This window comes from Podarcis cretensis (assembly GCF_951804945.1).
Source record: "Podarcis cretensis genome assembly, chromosome: 5".
Classification (NCBI taxonomy): domain Eukaryota; kingdom Metazoa; phylum Chordata; class Lepidosauria; order Squamata; family Lacertidae; genus Podarcis; species Podarcis cretensis.
This window is the reverse complement of record NC_137174.1, coordinates 102,174,446-102,191,298: the sequence shown is the minus strand read 5'-3', so window position 1 is coordinate 102,191,298 and position 16,853 is coordinate 102,174,446. Positions and strand designations below refer to the sequence as shown.

Here is a 16,853-nt window from a genome sequence, read left to right as displayed (position 1 = left end):
AGAAAGCACAACTGATTAACAGAGTCCCAAAGCCAGAAAAAAGAAGAGGCAGCCAGCTAATTCCATCCCTCTGCCCTGCCCTCCACAAGCCCAACCCCAAAGAAGGCGTGGTCTGTGCTCACAAAGAAGTCTCCCAAGAACCAGAGGGAACGAGGTGTGACATTGCAGGGATTCATTAACCAAGACACAAGGACATTCCAGTTGCTCTCCAACCTCCTCCTTTACCTTGAATGCAAAGGATGATGGCGTTGGGATTCTGCATGTAGGCTTTGCTGATGCTGAAGATCGTCTCCTTTGTGTCTGGGGCCATCCCTGACGTCACCGTCTGGGGAAAGAGGTCAGGAAGGGCAGGAAAAGAGCAACAGGTGATGTCAAAGAACTGGGAGGAAGCAGATGGATCAGATATCCCTGACAGGTGCATGCCCAGCTTTTTTTAAAAAGCTATCCTTGGAAGGAGATTCCACAGCATATCTTGGCAGCTGATTTCAAGCACTATAATCTATAAATTATACTATTATCTATAAATATGAGCCAAGCATTTCCCCACCTCCATGGTTATTAGGAGAAATTGGGGCCAACCAGGCAGCTGATGATAGTGGAAGAAGACATCTATAGTTTATAGTTTTTCAGTGTCCAGGACAGCTGTCTCCCAGCTCCATCTGGCATGCAGGCTGAGACCCTATGTGCCTGTGGACTGCCTCGCCAGAGTGGTGCATGCTCTTGTTATCTTCTGCTTGGACTTCTGCAACTATAAGGTGACCCAGAAACTGCAACTAATCCAGAATGCAGCAGCTAGACTGGTGACTGGGAATGGCCGCCGGGACCATATAACACCAGTCTTCAAGAATATTCACTGGCTCCCAGTACATTTCCGAGCACAATTCAAAATGTTGGTGCTGACTTTTAAAGCCCTAAACAGCCTTGGTCCTGTATACCTGAAGGAGCATCTCCACCTCCATCGTTCAGCCCGGATACTGAGGTCCAGCTCCGAGGGCCTTCTGCGGTTCCTTCACCGCGAGAAGCGAAGTTACAGGGAACCAGGCAGAGGGCCTTCTCGGTGGTGGCGCCCATCCTGTGGAACGCCCTCCCCTCAGATGTCAAGGAAAGAAACAACTATATGACTTTTAAAAGACATCTGAAGGCAGCCCTGTTTAGGGAAGTTTTTAATGTTTGATGCATTACAGTATTTTACTATTTTGTTGGAAGCCGCCCAGAGTGGCTGGGGAAGCTCAGCCAGATGGGCGGGTTATAAATAAAATAATAATAATAATAATAGTAATAATAATAAAAATAATAATAATAAACTTATTATTATTATTATTATTACTACTACTACTACTATTATTAAATCACAATTAGTAATAAGGCTGGGAAAGGAGTGTACAGATGATAAAACAAATCATATCAAAACTAAACGCAAAAAAAAATTGCAAAAAATTCCACCTCCCACCAACCTTCCTGTAAAGACATGTTCACTCTGCACCAAAATTCAGTTAAGCACGTTGTCAGGTGGGCGATTCCAAAGTGAAGGCGCCACCACTGAGAAGCCTCTGCCTGGAGTCCCAGGTGGACCCAGGAGCCTGGGAAAAGTCCACCGCAGCCCATCTCAAAGGAGCGGGGAGGATCAGAGGAGGAGGAGCATCGTCTACTCACGCTAATGACGCCTGGCAAATCCACCAGTACCATCCTTTGCAGGCCAGGACCCTTAACGCTGAGGGAGATGGTCTGCAGAAGGAAACAAGGAAGAGCGATTTCCACGTCAGGGAGCCTCCTTTGTAAAGAAAAATACTGCGTAGAAAACAATGCTCAGGGCGCCCCACAAGCAATTTCTGGGTGGGGAGCCAAGGGAGCTCTGGGACCAGGGGGAAGAAGTCAGCAGCCAGGCCTCACCTCCGTGCTGACGGTGCAGCCGTCACTCACGCTCTTCCTCATCCTGATCTCAATCTCATTCCTCAAGGCTGCCAGCTGTTTAAGCACAATCAGAGGTCACAACCAGAAACCAGGCACAGCGAGGAAATTTAAGGACTATTTGAATAAATATTGTAATATAAAAAATTAGAAATTACTTGAAAGAAACAAATAGGCCTAGGATTAAACTAAGTTATAATTAAATAAATGGGATTCAGAATGTTAAGAAAAGTGAATAAGATGGACTATAACTGGAAACTGTTTTAGTTTAATAATGATATTGGAAAGCTGTTACTTTTAACTACAAGGAAACTCAGAAGGGAGGGACTTGAGGAAGTCAACCAAGATGTTTAAAAGGTTGGATTTGTGAAGAATTAAGTTTCTTGTTATTGTTTATCTGTTTATTGTTCCCCCCCTTCTTTCTTTCTGTTTTTGTGTATCATTCTGCTTTGTGGTTTGTGTTATCATTGTGGAAAATCTAATAAAAATCTATAAAAAGAAAGAAAGAAACCAGGCACAGCACAATTTCAACAGGTGTCCAGTTCTATTTTCTTCATTTTAACAGGGAAAGGAATGTTCAAGACACATGTCTATCTCGCCCCCAATGAAAGTGATCAGGTCTACAATGCAAACCATTTCCACGGCTGCAAAAAGTTATTTCTTCCAACTTACATCCTCCTCCTTGGTCAGATCAAACTCTCGAGAGCTGTCCTTGAACATGGCCACGTGGTGGGGACCTTCGCTGAGGGTGACCTAGTGGACCAAGGGAGAAACAGCAGCAGGTAGCAATTAACGCAAAAACCCTTGGAGCAAGTTTCACGAGAGCCACACAAGGAGGGTGACGGATGCCTTTTGTGCCTCCAACACTTGCTAAATTCAGTGTTCTCACCTTAACGGGCGAACGAGTCATCATTTCCCCAGAGCCTCGAGGGAAGATCCGGGCTTGAGCGATCATCTCCAGCACACTGGTTTTGCCAGCGCTCTGATCTCCAACCACTACAACCTTAAAGGGAAACATTTGAATCACCAGCTTTTAACCAAAACTCATGGGCCACCCACCCTCGATCCGTGACAAAGTGCACTTTTTACCAGGCTACTCCAGATTAAATATCAGGAATTGGCTTCCTTAGTTGTTTGTACCTACGGGACCGCCTCTCCTGGCATGCCCCGTGGAGGACCTTAAGGTCCACAAATAACAACACTTTGGAGGTCCCAAGCAGTCTCAGCTAGGGCCAGGGCCTTTTCAGTACTGGCCCCGACTTGGTGGAACGCTCTGTCACAAGAGACTAGGGCCCCGCAGGACTTGACATCTTTCCACAGGGCCTGCAAGACAGAGCTGTTTTGCCTGGCCTTTGGTTTGGGACTCGGTCTGACCCTTATGTTTCCCTCCCCTTATGGTCTTGTTTTATCAGCTACTTTAAAATGAGGCTGCATTTTAAATTGCATTTTAACCTGTATTTAAAATTAGGGTCCCCCCCCTCTCTTTCCCCCATTATGTTTTTACTGTGATTTTATTGGTGTTAGCCGCCCTGAGCCTGGCTCTGGCCGGGGAGGGCGGGGTATAAATAATTTTTATTATTGTTGTTGTTGTTGTTGTTGTTGGGGGGAAGCTTTTCAGAAGATCCCATTGTATTTATTTATAGAAAACGTAGAAACTAGTTACTTTTTACTTAAGATGTCCCCAAATCAAGCAAAACGTTGCCCATCTACTGTTAAAAAACAACAACACATGTGGCTGAACTGGAGGGCATTAAGCTATGCCAGCCTTTATTGCAAATGTGAAATGGTTGAACACTGATCGCTAACTTACCCGAGGTAAATGATCATGGGTATTATAGCTGGCATCGTAATCCGACAGAGTATCCAGGACTTCAGAATACATGTCAATCAAAGATTTCTAAGAACCAAAGAATGAAAGAAAGAAAGCTAATTTGAACGGTGCCCAAAGCATCAGAAAGGCTTCTGGTAGCACCGAAAACCAAGTGTCTGTTTGCTCTCCTATCCCTGCAGCTTAATCTACGAGACCAATAATGGCAGGGCAGGCTGCGTCTTACACTGGAACCAGGATAGGACATCAGGATAGGATCACAGAATCCAAACTGGCATTTCCCTTAAGAAGGAGCACCAATCACTCCAGGGAATGGCTTTATTTATTTTTATTCACAAAAATTACTGCTGAAAGGGGTAAGCACAGATGAGCAAAGATGAAATAGAAGGCCCATAACTGGGGAAACTGGGGAAGTTTTGTGCAAATTTTGCATGCGGGGGGGGGGGGGGCGGGGGGGCGGGATACCTTCAGCTTCCTCTGGTGGATGCCTTTGTCATCTTTCTGCAAGACAATCTTCCGGAGCTCTTTGTTCTCCTTCTCTAAACGCTCAAGCATCCGTTGATATTTCAACTGCAAAACAATAATGAAACTTTGAAAACGGGGGGGTAGGGGGTCAGGGTAAGAGGGGAGCATGAAGGCGAAGGAAAGGAGACTCGGTGCTAACAGGGCTCTGCTCTCTTGAACCAAATCTGCCCTAGCAGCATAGTTACATCACCACCATATTCAAATAAACGAATTGCTTAATGAAGAAGAGAAGAAGAGTTTGGATTTGATATCCCGCTTTATCACTACCCGAAGGAGTCTCAAAGCAGCTAACATTCTCCTTTCCCTTCCTCCCCCACAACAAACACTCTGTGAGGTGAGTGGGGCTGAGAGACTTCAGAGAAGTGGGACTGGCCCAAGGTCACCCAGCAGCTGCATGTGGAGGAGTGGAGATGCGAACCCGGTTCCCCAGATTACGAGTCTATCACTCTGAACCACTACACCACACTGGTTCTCTGACCTAATGAAATGTAATAGAACCAATTTGAATCAACTGATGAAATTCAACAGAAAGCATGGCATCTGTCAGGGAACTGACATCAGAACGAGAGGCGGAGGCAGGGCTCCAGAGCGATGCCGGAGAGGGGACCAGCAGGGGGGAAGGAATTCAGCGTAACACCAGTAGAGAAGAGAGGGAGATGGAGGAATTGGCGACAGGGCTCCGAGACCCTTCATCAGAAACTAGTGGAGAGAGCGCTGGCACGCCCCAGCCTTCCCCTTACTTGCGCAGACGAGTTCCGCGCAGGGAACATGGGCGGAGACTTGGTGTCAAACAGCTTTTATGCTGGAAGAGGTTCAAGAAACGCCCACTGACAGATTCTGCAAGTGACTAGCAGGTCACGGAGGACGAGCTGTGAGCCTAAGCATGGTTGGGCAAGCAATCAAACTAAACCGAAGGCAATTTACGCACAAGTAACCCCCTTACAACCATTACAGCAATCTGTCAGTCACTGAAGTTACTTGTGCGCAGGCAGGGGAACCATGAGTCTGACTGGAGGCGCCGGTGCCACGGAGCAAACAGCTGGTGTGCAAGACCTGGTAAAGAGGAACCGGGAGCTGGAACAGCATGTAGCGCTGCTGACGGCGCGGCTGGATGAGAGGCGAACCCAGGATGCGCAGGTTAGATCCACCCCAGTGGCAAAGAAGGTGCCTGGACTGGTACACAAGTTCGGGGGGAAGCCACAGGACTATAATGGGTTCCGAACGGAAATAGAGTACGCTTTGGAGCTGCAGCACGATGACTTTGCTGACGATGCAGAGAGGGTGGCGTATATCGTGGGGCACCTTCAGGATGGCCCGCGCGAATGGGTCAGGCCCCTAATGGCCACACAGAATGCTGCCATGAGGGACGTCCGGAAGTTTCTCCAGGCAATGGACGCAATGTATTCAAACCAATTTGGGCAGAGTGTGACCCAGAAGGAGTTGATGAGATGCAAGCAGGGGGATCTATCTGTTAGACTACTGGTCCCGCTTTGCGATGCTAATACGCCGGCTCAAATGGGATCTAGATGACCCGCCCATACGGATGCTGTTTGAGGAGGGGTTGTCCCCAACTGTGAAAGACAAGCTCTCTCCCGCACGCCTCGCCCACAGTCTATGGATGAACTGACCAAAGCTGCGCTTGCGATAGGCGCTCGGCAGGAAGCGCACGCTTTGGAAAGGCGGAAAGGGAGAGGAGAGCGTTGCCCTGACTACCGCATTCCTGAGATGCCAAAGCGGCCTTCCGATGACGTGGTGCCAATAGAAATCGATGGAGCGCGCGCGCGGGAGGTTTCGAGCAGCAACCAAGGAGTCAAAAGGGAGGGAAAGGCTGGGAAAAGCACCAAGAAGTGTTTCCTCTGCCAACGGCCAGGACACTTTGCCAGGGTCTGTCCACAAAGAAAGGCTTGGCAAGGGATGGTGGGAGCCGCTGGAAGCGAGGAGGAGGGGGCGGAGGAAAAGGTGCAGGGAAATGCCAGCGCTTGACTGCCCACAGGGGGCGCAGCAGCCAAGCGAACAACTAACAGAAGTGCCCCAACCGGACCCACCCAAGGCTTCTATAGCGATAGAGGTTGTGCTAGAACTCCCAAATGGACACCCAGTCAAGGTGAAGGCAATGCTGGACTCAGGCAGCTCCTGTAATTTTTTTAGCAAGGAGTTTGCACTAGAGCACCAACTCCACCTGCTGCCATTGGATTTCCCACTCCAAGTGACCACGATAGATGGCAGGGAGCTGCTGGGAGGGGAGGTGACGCATCAAACCCCGCCAATGAGGATGAGTGTGTCCAGACACACAGAAACCATTGCCTTTCATGTGGCCACACTGGCGGGACCCCCGATAATACTGGGCATGAGCTGGCTAGTGCTACATGATCCAGTGGTGGCTTGGCATCAACGGACAGTCACCTTCGGGTCAGCGCACTGTTTGGAACACTGTCTGGGGGGGAGAAGCCCAGGGTGAAGTTGGCCAGAGTGGCAGCAACGACACTGAAGCAGAGAGCAGAGGTGCCGCCACAGTACGCGGACTTACAGGAGGTCTTCAGCGAGAGGGAGGCGGACAGGCTGCCGCCACATAGGCCCTTTGACTGCCAAATCAACCTACTCCCTGGGGCGCAGCTGCCGGTGGGTAAGCTGTATGTCATGTCGGACCGGGAGATGCAGGAGTTGAGAGACTTTATTGACAAGAACCTAAAGAGGGGGTTCATAAGGGAATCTAAGGCAGTGGGGGGGGGCAGTCCTGTGTTCTTTGTGGATAAAAAAAAACACGGAACAGCTTAGGCTGGTCGTAGACTATAGAAAATTAAACCTCGTATCGGAACCTGTGACCTTCCCTATGCCCAGAATTGATGATATTCTAACTCGGGTAAGGAAGGGTAAGATCTTTACCAAGCTGGACCTCCGGGGAGCATACAATTTGATTAGAATGAGGGAGGGGAACGAATGGAAAATCACCATGTTCACCCCCCTAGGGGCCTTTGAGTACCTAGTCATGCCATTTGGATTACAGTCAGGCTCAGCCTGTTTTCAAAGCTTCATGCACCATGTGCTGGGACCCCTGCTATACAAAAACTGCGTAGCATTTCTGGACGACGTCCTGATCTATTCGGACAATGAAAAACAACATGTCCAGGACGTCAGGGAAGTGCTGAAGAGGCTACAAGAGCATCAGTTGTGGGCCAAGCTGGAGAAGTGCCAATTTCACGCCAGAGAAGTGGAATTTCTGGGATACCGGTTGTCAGACAGAGGCCTAGCCATGGACCCCGGTAAGGTGCAGGCGGTGCTGGAATGGAAAGCCCCCAAAACCCGGAAGGATGTGCAGAGGTTCCTCAGGTTCAGCAACTTCTACCGGAAGTTCATCAAGAACTTCGCCCACTTAACCGCACCCATCACGGATTGTCTCAGTAGCAAAAAGAAGTTCGTCTGGATGGAAAGTGCCCAACGATCCTTCGAAAGGCTAAAGAAGGCATTCGCCTCGGAGGAACAGCTCCTGCACATGGATCTGCAGAAGCCGATAAGGCTGGAGACCGACGCATCAGACCGAGCGGTAGGGGCGGTGTTGCTGCAGCCGGGAGGGAGCCAACACACCTGGAGGCCGTGCGCCTTCTTTTCACGGAAACTGAACAAATCGGAACAGAACTACATGGTGTATGATCGCGAACTGCTAGCTATTTACGCAGCCTTTCGGCAGTGGAGACATCTCCTAATAGGGGCTCAGCACAAGATTCAGGTGTGCACCGACCACAAGAACTTGGAATATTGGAGAACAGCTCGACTCCTCAACCAGAGACAGATTCGATGGGCACAGGAGTTCTCCAAGTTCTTCTTTGAGATCAAGTACGTGCCGGGAGAAGAGAACGTGAGGGCAGACACGCTTTCCTGGAAGCCGGAGTACACGGAAGGAGAAGGACAGCCGGAGCCTCGACACATGTTCCCTGAGGAACGATGGGTGTGTGGGGGAGCGTTGGCTGGAAACGAGAACTAGCCGAGCTGATTCGCCAGGATGAATTCGCCCAAACCAGAATCAGGGAACTCTGGGGAACTGGGGGAGACCGGGGAGGCTTTGAGGAAAGGGAAGGACTGCTGTATTACAAGGGAGCAATGTATGTGCCCGGGGAGGCCTTGCGGGAAAGGGTGCTCAAACAGCTTCACGACAACCCAACAGCGGGGCACTTTGGGCAACACAAAACTATGTTACTGGTTACTAGAGAGCTCTGGTGGCCAAGGGTGAGGGAAGATGTACGAGAGTATGTAAGGGGGTGTGACCGCTGCCAAAGGGCCAAGGGGGAGAGGGTGGCCCCGGCAGGGCTACTGGAACCCTTACCCACGCGGGGAAAACCCTGGGAGGTGGTGTCTATTGATTTCATGACAGATTTATCCAAATCCAGAGGGAAGACCGCAGTCATGGTAGTAGTAGATCTGCTAACCAAAATGTGCCATTTTATAGCGTGCTCACATGCAGTAACAGCAGAGGAAACCGCCCAGTTGTTCGTGAATCACATCTTCAGGTTGCATGGTACTCCTTCGAGGGTTATCTCTGACCGAGGGAGACAATTTACCTCGAGGTTCTGGAGGAGACTTATGAACTTATTGCAGGTGGAGGTGGGATTCTCGACGGCGAGGCACCCGGAGACTAACGGGCAAGCAGAGAGGGCGAACAGCATTTTACAGCAATATCTACGCTGTTACGTCAACGAGAGACAGAACGATTGGGTAGAAAAGCTAGCACTGGCGGAGTTTGCGTATAATAATGCGGAGCATGTGTCCACGGGGATGAGCCCGTTCATGGCTAATTATGGGTGTCACCCCAGGGCCTTTCTCGGGAGGGGGGAGGAAGGGTGGAGCGTGCCCGCTGCAGAGCAGTTCGTGGAAGAAATGGAAGCCCTGCACCAGCAGCTTAAGATGAATCTGGAAAGGGCCAAGGAGGCGTACAAGAGACAAGCAGACAAACGTCGCCGGGAAGGGGAGACCATAAGGGTGGGGGACCGGGTGTGGTTATCCACCCAAGGCTTACCCTTCAAGGGAGGGTGTAAGAAACTAAGGCCAAGACGGCTGGGACCATTTGAGGTGACACACCAAGTAAACCCGGTGGCATTCCGGCGCAAGTTGCCAGACAGCATGAAAATCCACCTGGTATTTCATAGGTCACTGCGCTCACCGTACAGAGGGGAGCGGAGGGTCCAGGGGGTAGGAGGGGAAGGGCTCACACACCCACAACTGGAAGAGAGGGAACTCCACCACCAGGTAATGGATATCCTGGATTCGCATTGGCAGGGGCGGCAGGTGGAGTACCTAGTAGCTTGGGAGGGGTAACCCGAGGCAGAAAACACGTGGGTTCCCACGGGGGAAATAGATGATGGATATCTGGTGGAAGAGTTCCACAACAGGTATCCGAGGAAGCCCAAACCCCTGGAGAGATTCTGGGAGGAGCAATTTGCCACCACCGATGAGGAGGAGGAGGATTTCGTGGGTTTTCCAGCTTCCGAAGAGGAAGGAGGAGAATCGTCAGGAGAGGAGGAATCAGATTGGGAAGCCCGTCCCGTGCGAAGAAATCGGAGCGGGTGGGAAGCGGGGTTTGAGCCCTCGGACGACGACAGCAGCTCCTTTCGGGGGTTCCCTACATCGTCGGCTGAAGGGGACAAGGTCACGTCACAGGGTCAGGCCGGGGGTGGAGGGGGTCCTGGGAGGGAGGTGGATGTCAGGGAACTGACATCAGAACGAGAGGCGGAGGCAGGGCTCCAGAGCGATGCTGGAGAGGGGACCAGCAGGGGGGAAGGAATTCAGCGTAACACCAGTAGAGGAGAGAGGGAGAGGGAGGAATTGGAGACAGGGCTCTGAGACCCTTCATCAGAAACTAGTGGAGAGAGCGCTGGCACGCCCCAGCCTTCCCCTTACTTGCGCAGACGAGTTCCGCGCAGGGAACATAGGCGGAGACTTGGTGTCAAACAGCTTTTATGCTGGAAGAGGTTCAAGAAACGCCCACTGACGGATTCTGCAAGTGACTAGCAGGTCACGGAGGGCGAGCTGTGAGCCTAAGCATGGTTGGGCAAGCAATCAAACTAAACCGAAGGCAATTTACGCACAAGTAACCCCCTTACAACCATTACAGCATCCTTGGCTGAAATCATAAGCGCAGTCACTTAAGGAAGGATTCTGACTGAATTCAGCAGAAACAGACCAGGATTAAAACTGGGCTGATAGAATGGCTGATAGAATGAAAAAAATGGAAAAATGGGGGGGGGGGGGGAGAAAAGATTTGGGAAGGTCTTTTCAACTTGAATAATGGAATTTGCACACTCGCACAACATCATTTGGAGTCTGAAACGCCTCTTCTCTCAGGTCGCATCCCCATGAATGACGCAAACGGGTGGCACACACACAGAGTTGCGCCATCCACCTTTCGTTTGTTTCACTTTTAAATAGTATACCCCCCCCCCAAGTCCTTCAATATGGGGCCTGGTTGACATCAAAGCTCTGGAAGTTAATGAATTTGCAGTGAGTCAGACCCAATTCCTTTGCTCCGTGTGAATTATGACTGTAACACCAGCAAGGCCACCCTACCTGAGTGCGCAGGAGTTCTTCTTGCAGCTGATCTACCTTTTCTTTGTCAGAAACCTGCAAGAGGCACAAGCATAAATGTCTTGGGATTATTTTATGTTCAGGAGACAAAAAAAGAACCTCCAATCAAGTTTTCTTTCTCAAAGCGAGAGAAAGAAACTCAGGTAGGGGAGAGAGAAGCATCTCTTTAATTCAAGTAACTTGAGATAATGGCTGGTACACTCACCCACCCCTTTAAAAAGAAAAGTCAACACTTCTTACTATCACCTTACAACCCCATAACGTTACTTGGCAAGGCAGCCTCAGGTGCAGTCTTCGTTAAATCATCATTCTAGATGCCCCAAGCGCAGGGTTATTTGCTGAAGCCCCTTGGAACTTGGCCGGCCTCCTATGTGCGCTGATGCACAGTGGTGGGAGGCATGTGCCAGGATAAGTAAAGACCCAGGAGTTTGGGAACAGCTTTTGGCTGCCAGGCTTTGCTCCATGAACTTCACAGACCACTAATGCCCCAGGGTCAACTGGGTCTTGCAGTGAACTGTTCTAGTGTGGCAAAGCCTTCTCTTCTACTCCACATATGCAAAGAGATTTCTAGAGCTGGTTTTTATATTAAAAAAAATGGCAGTCAAGGCCACAAACAACTTTGCTGTTGTCAAGATGGAAAAGTGCCTGATTTGAAACATCCCAACTGCCACCCAGCACATGAGAACAGAGAGGACACTGATGTGAGTGGCTCTGGCTCCCACCAAGAGATGCTAGACATGGCTAGCGACACGCTTCCCTGCAGATGGGCTGGAGGCCCAGCCACTCATCTCAAAGAAGGCCAGCACTTGCCAGCAGGCCTTAGGGCTGGCCGTTCTCCCAAGGGGCAGCCAGAAGCCCTCCTTGGAAACAGGAAGCAACTTATAACCACGATTTGAGCATGTAAAAGGTCCGGTCTTAATGACCAAGAAGAAACAAAAAACATGAACAGCTTCCACTGGCAACTAATAGGCTTGCCTGAGCACACTCAAACAAACCCGGAAAGGGTGAATTTCCTGCTTCAAGAACTGTGTTTGTTAGGTGCATGAGAAAACTAACTGCAGTGGCTAACACCCCAGAGGACAGGATCACACTTCAAAACGACCTTGACAGATTAGAGAACTGGGCCAAAACAAACAAGATGAATTTTAACAGGGAGAAATGTAAAGTATTGCACTTGGGCAAAAAAAATGAGAGGGACAAATACAAGATGGGGGACAGCTGGCTTGAGAGCAGTACATGTGAAAAGGATCTAGGAGTCTTGGTTGACCACAAACTTGACATGAGCCAACAGTGTGACGCGGCAGCTAAAAAAGCCAATGCAATTCTGGGCTGCATCAATAGGAGTATAGCATCTAGATCAAGGGAAGTCATAGTGCCACTGTATTCTGCTCTGGTCAGACCTCACCTGGAGTACTGTGTCCAGTTCTGGGCACCACAGTTCAAGAAGGACACTGACAAACTGGAACGTGTCCAGAGGAGGGCAACCAAAATGGTCAAAGGCCTGGAAACGATGCCTTATGAAGAACGGCTAAGGGAGCTGGGCGTGTTTAGCCTGGAGAAGAGGAGGTTGAGGGCTGATATGATAGCCATGTTCAAATATATAAAAGGATGTCACATAGAGGAGGGAGAAAGGTTGTTTTCTGCTGCTCCAGAGAAGCGGACACGGAGCAATGGTTCCAAACTACAAGAAAGAAGATTCCACCTAAACATTAGGAGGAACTTCCTGACAGTAAGAGCTGTTCGACAGTGGAATTTGCTGCCAAGGAGTGTGGTGGAGTCTCCTTCTTTGGAGGTCTTTAAGCAGAGGCTTGACAACCATATGTCAGGAGTGCTCTGATGGTGTTTCCTGCTTGGCAGGGGGTTGGACTCGATGGCCCTTGTGGTCTCTTCCAACTCTATGATTCTAGTGAAAACTTGCACGTTTAATTTGCTCTCATATAATCTCTCTCTGACGCACACATGCATGGGCACACCTCTGAGCATGCATTTCTTTTTTTGGGGGGGCGCTCCTTTTCCCTTTGGAATCGGAACACAAAGCAGAGATGGGCTCACACTGCCTTTTATTGAGCTGCCTACTTGTGACCCTGGAGCTTTTGTTTGTGTGTGTGTGTTACATGAAGGGACCTGACTTTTGTTTGACAACTTCTGAGAGAAGGAGCCGGAATCCTCCCATTCTAACTTATTTCCCAAACACTGCAGGTGATAAAAGAAGCAGGCACACACGCCCCAGAGAGGCTGGTGATGCACGTTTTTAGATTCTCAGGATGGAGGCAGTTGACTGTCCTTTACGAAAGCAAGGAAAGAAGCAGCCATCGACACGCCCATCAGACGTGTCATCTATTATCTAAATAGCGAGGGCTGGGGAGGGAAGCGGAGGTGTCTGGGGGTACCAGGAGCAGAGAGCAGGAACGGCACACAGCACAGGGGCCAACTGCAAGGTCCTGCTCGTTCCATCACTGCTTTGTGCCTCGTGGCTGCTATCACATTTTCAGTAGCTCCTGCCAACACCAGGGGCAGGCTGGCCACAATCCACGGCTCTGCAGGGCTCTCCGGTACACGCAGACCTCTATGCAACGGAGAACGTTTCTTCGTGCTGAAGCCAGAGCCAGCTTTGTACACACAGCGGGACATGCAAAGCTGTTCCCAACAGCCGAGCGCAAAGGCCAGCACACTCTCCCTGCACCAAAGCCAAGGAAAAGCCTGAGCAGACGCCACTATAGGGCAGAGTGGAACAAGCAGGATTCTGAGGCACTGGTCCAAACACAAGCAAGCCCAGACGCTCCTGGTTTCTGAAGACATTTCTGCTTCTAGCAGTTCCCCATTTCTACAGCTGCTCCTCAACTTCACAGGATTTGGTCCCCACTTGCCAGTAGTGCAGTTGCTCTACCATGAACGGATATCTGTCAATTCGCTCGCAAGCAGAGGAGTTATGTCCCACATCGGTCATATAAACCAGCAAGCCCATCGCAGCCCCTACTTAAAAGCTGCCCGAAGCAATTTCCCTACTCAAAATTATGATCAAGAAGAGTGCGAGGAGGAGAGCTGTGCTGGATCGGACCAAAAAGGGGCCAACCAGGTGCTTCCAGGGAGCTCATAAAGGCATCCAGCCTCCCCTTTGTTTCCAGCACTGGGGATTCAGAGAGAGAGAGATAGGCAGGGACCGTCTCCCTTGATAGAGCCATTTGACAATGGGCCCTCCCTCTGCCATGGGTGCTGCAGCTGTGATTCCTGCACTGCATAAGCAGGGTGGATCTGATTTAAATCATGATTTAAATCACTAGTCATTAAGACTTGATTTATATCATTTTTTTACAGACTCATTCTAGCAGGTATAATCTCAATACAGTGCTGCCCCGCAAGACGAATGCCTCGCAAGACGGAAAACTCGCTAGACGAAAGGGTTTTCCGTTCTGGAGGTGCTTCGCAAAACAAATTTCCCATGGGCTTGCTTCGCAAGACGAAAATGTCTTGCGAGTTCCTGCGGGGTTTTTTTTCCTTTCCCCCCCTTTTTCTAAGCCGCTAAGCCGCTTATCTGCTTATCCGCTAATCCGTCAATGGGCTTGCTTCGCAAGACGAAAAAACCGCTAGACGAAGAGACTCGCGGAACGGATTAATTTCGTCTTGCGAGGCACCACTGTATTTACAAGCAGATGAAGGTTTCGTTTTTGGAATAATAAATTTTCAGAGTAGTTTTTACAATTACAGTGGTGCCTCGCAAGACGAAATTAATCTGTTCCGCAATTCTCTTCGTCTAGTGGTTTTTTCGTCTTGCGAAGCAAGCCCATTGACGGCTTAGCGGATTAGCGCTATTAGCGGTCTAGCGGCTTTTAGCGATCAGCTGAGAGGCGGCTTATCAGCGGAACAGCTGATAAGCGGCTTAGCGGCTTAGGAAAGGGGGGGGGGAAGCGAAAAAAAACCCGCGGGAACTCGCAAGATTTTTTCGTCTTGCGAAGCAACCCCATAGAGAAATTCGTTTAGCGAAGCACCTCCAAAACGGAAAACCCTTTCGTCTAGCGGGTTTTCCGTCTTGCGAGGCGTTCGTCTTGTGGGGCACCACTGTATATCAAAAAGTACTGATTTGGTTATACTATTAGAAATACATAGACAGATAATTATTAAATTACTGTGAGGTTTAATAAGTTAACTGTTTATATTTGGACAACTTTTCTGCTGTACGTTAAAGGAAGGAGAAAATTAATCATTTCAATAACAATTTAAACAATTTATTTAACTAAAACAATAATGTTATAGAATATGTATCCATGTTTGTTAACTGGTGTGGTTAAACAATTAAAAAAACACACAACTTAGACTGAGTTTTCGCACACAATTAAAACAATTAAAACTGAAAAAAAATCCTTATTTCCTGATGAATAGCTTTTGGACTATAATGTAACTTAAGTAGAAAACTATCTTTTCCTCCAAAAGCGTTTTATTTTAAAAATCTGATTAATTTTTTTTTTATAAAAAAACCATTGATTTTTAGCCACCCTGCGCCCGAGGCTGGGCTAGATGACCCTCAGTGGCCCTTTCAGCTCTATGAGGCTATGAATATTCAGGTAAAAGTTAGTACAACAAGTTAGTGGGGTTCCAGAAACAAAATTAAGTGCAGATCTTTCCCACGGCGAACATCAGTTTTGATCACAGCATTAAAACCTCAGAAATCACCATGCTGAAAGACAGTGCTATGAGAAAACTTTCACAGACAAGGAACTACTGCAAGATCGCTGCCAGGGCCCACAACCAGAGTCAAATCAAGGATTCATTGGTTGGTATCAAATCACAGCGTCCGATCGGGATGGACTGGATTAGATTAGAACCGATTTTGGGGAGGGGGAGTGCCTTTCAGTCATCACCTTTCGCTTCTGCTGGGAGGAGCCTGGGCCCAATTGGTCAGTGGCTCTGCGCGCCTCCTCCTCTTCGTGCTGCTGGATTTGCTGCTGCAAGAGAATGAGCTCGCCCAGAAGACCCTGCCGCAAGTTTACAACGAGGAGGAGAAGGGAGAAAAATATGGAGGTGAGGGGAGCGATAATGGTCAACCAAAGGGTGCAACACAAAGGCAGGCAGGGGCATGGAAAAGGGGGGGGGGCTCACACAGACACAAAAAGAGAGGAACAGAAATCAAGGCGCCACAGCTGCTGCTTCCTAGGGACATTTAGGGCCCCCGTCAGACGTCCTTTTTATTGTGCATCCATGGCGATTCATGCTCACGATGCTATCAGGGAGGTTATACTGCTTCAGCTGCAATCGGCGCCTGGTCCTGCAGTTTGCTGCGAAAAATGTCCTATTACTGCACCCACGACGTGCAGCTGCAAACGCCCACAATGAAAGAGCAGCCTGGGGAGGCCCTCAGAATTAAAGTTACAAATGTTTTAAACAGTGTTGTCAAGACACAGGTGCTTTGAAGGGACAACTGTCACTGGAATGTAGGAAGCTGCTGCCTTGTGCCAACTCTGAGCATTGGTCCATCTAGTTTAGTATTGTCTACACAGACTGGCAGCAGCTCTCCAGGGCTTCAGGCAGAGGAGATACCCAGTCAAAATTGGAGATGCCAGAGATTAAACCTGGCAGATGCTCCGCCACTGAGCTCCAGCCTGTCCCCTTGTCCCTAGTGCTGCGTAGGGAAATAGGCAACATCCAAGCCACAAGAAAACGGGGGTTGTCTGAAGAGCTTTTTAAAACCCCAGAAGCCAAGAAGCTGTGGAATAACAAGGAAAGCGAATCTTTTCTTACTTGGGAAGATCATGCCTTCAGCATGAAACTGAAATACACACATCAGCATACCAATTCAGCTATGCCACAAATGTGTGCAGATGCAACTGAACAACTGGCCCAATATTGCAAAAAAAGGAGTAATAATGTCATTTCTCTGAACTCTCTTAAACAGCCCCATGGCTAGAAAACTACTTTAGGGTGGGGACACAGCACACACATGCACAGACACAAGAAGGTACACATGAAATCAAAATGCACTCTCCTGGGAGATGCATTTTGCAAACACAAACACAACAGGCCTGAA

At 49.2% G+C, this 16,853-nt stretch overlaps 1 protein-coding gene across 5 annotated transcripts in view; it reads right to left on the bottom strand.

The window, feature by feature from the left end:
• OPA1 (OPA1 mitochondrial dynamin like GTPase) overlaps positions 1 to 16,853 on the bottom strand; it is a 61,749-nt gene that overhangs the window by 32,934 nt on the left and 11,962 nt on the right. For 3 of the 5 annotated variants that reach the window (XM_079977702.1, XM_079977701.1, XM_079977703.1), the window contains 9 exons: positions 15,691 to 15,804; positions 10,817 to 10,870; positions 4,202 to 4,306; positions 3,719 to 3,805; positions 2,798 to 2,911; positions 2,581 to 2,661; positions 1,891 to 1,965; positions 1,654 to 1,725; positions 226 to 325 (listed from right to left, as the gene is read on the bottom strand). In XM_079977702.1, coding sequence (XP_079833828.1) covers positions 226 to 325; positions 1,654 to 1,725; positions 1,891 to 1,965; positions 2,581 to 2,661; positions 2,798 to 2,911; positions 3,719 to 3,805; positions 4,202 to 4,306; positions 10,817 to 10,870; positions 15,691 to 15,804 — 802 coding nt within the window. The remainder of the gene's footprint in view (positions 1 to 225; positions 326 to 1,653; positions 1,726 to 1,890; positions 1,966 to 2,580; positions 2,662 to 2,797; positions 2,912 to 3,718; positions 3,806 to 4,201; positions 4,307 to 10,816; positions 10,871 to 15,690; positions 15,805 to 16,853) is intronic. The other 2 variants (XM_079977704.1, XM_079977705.1) reach the window with 1 other exon arrangement.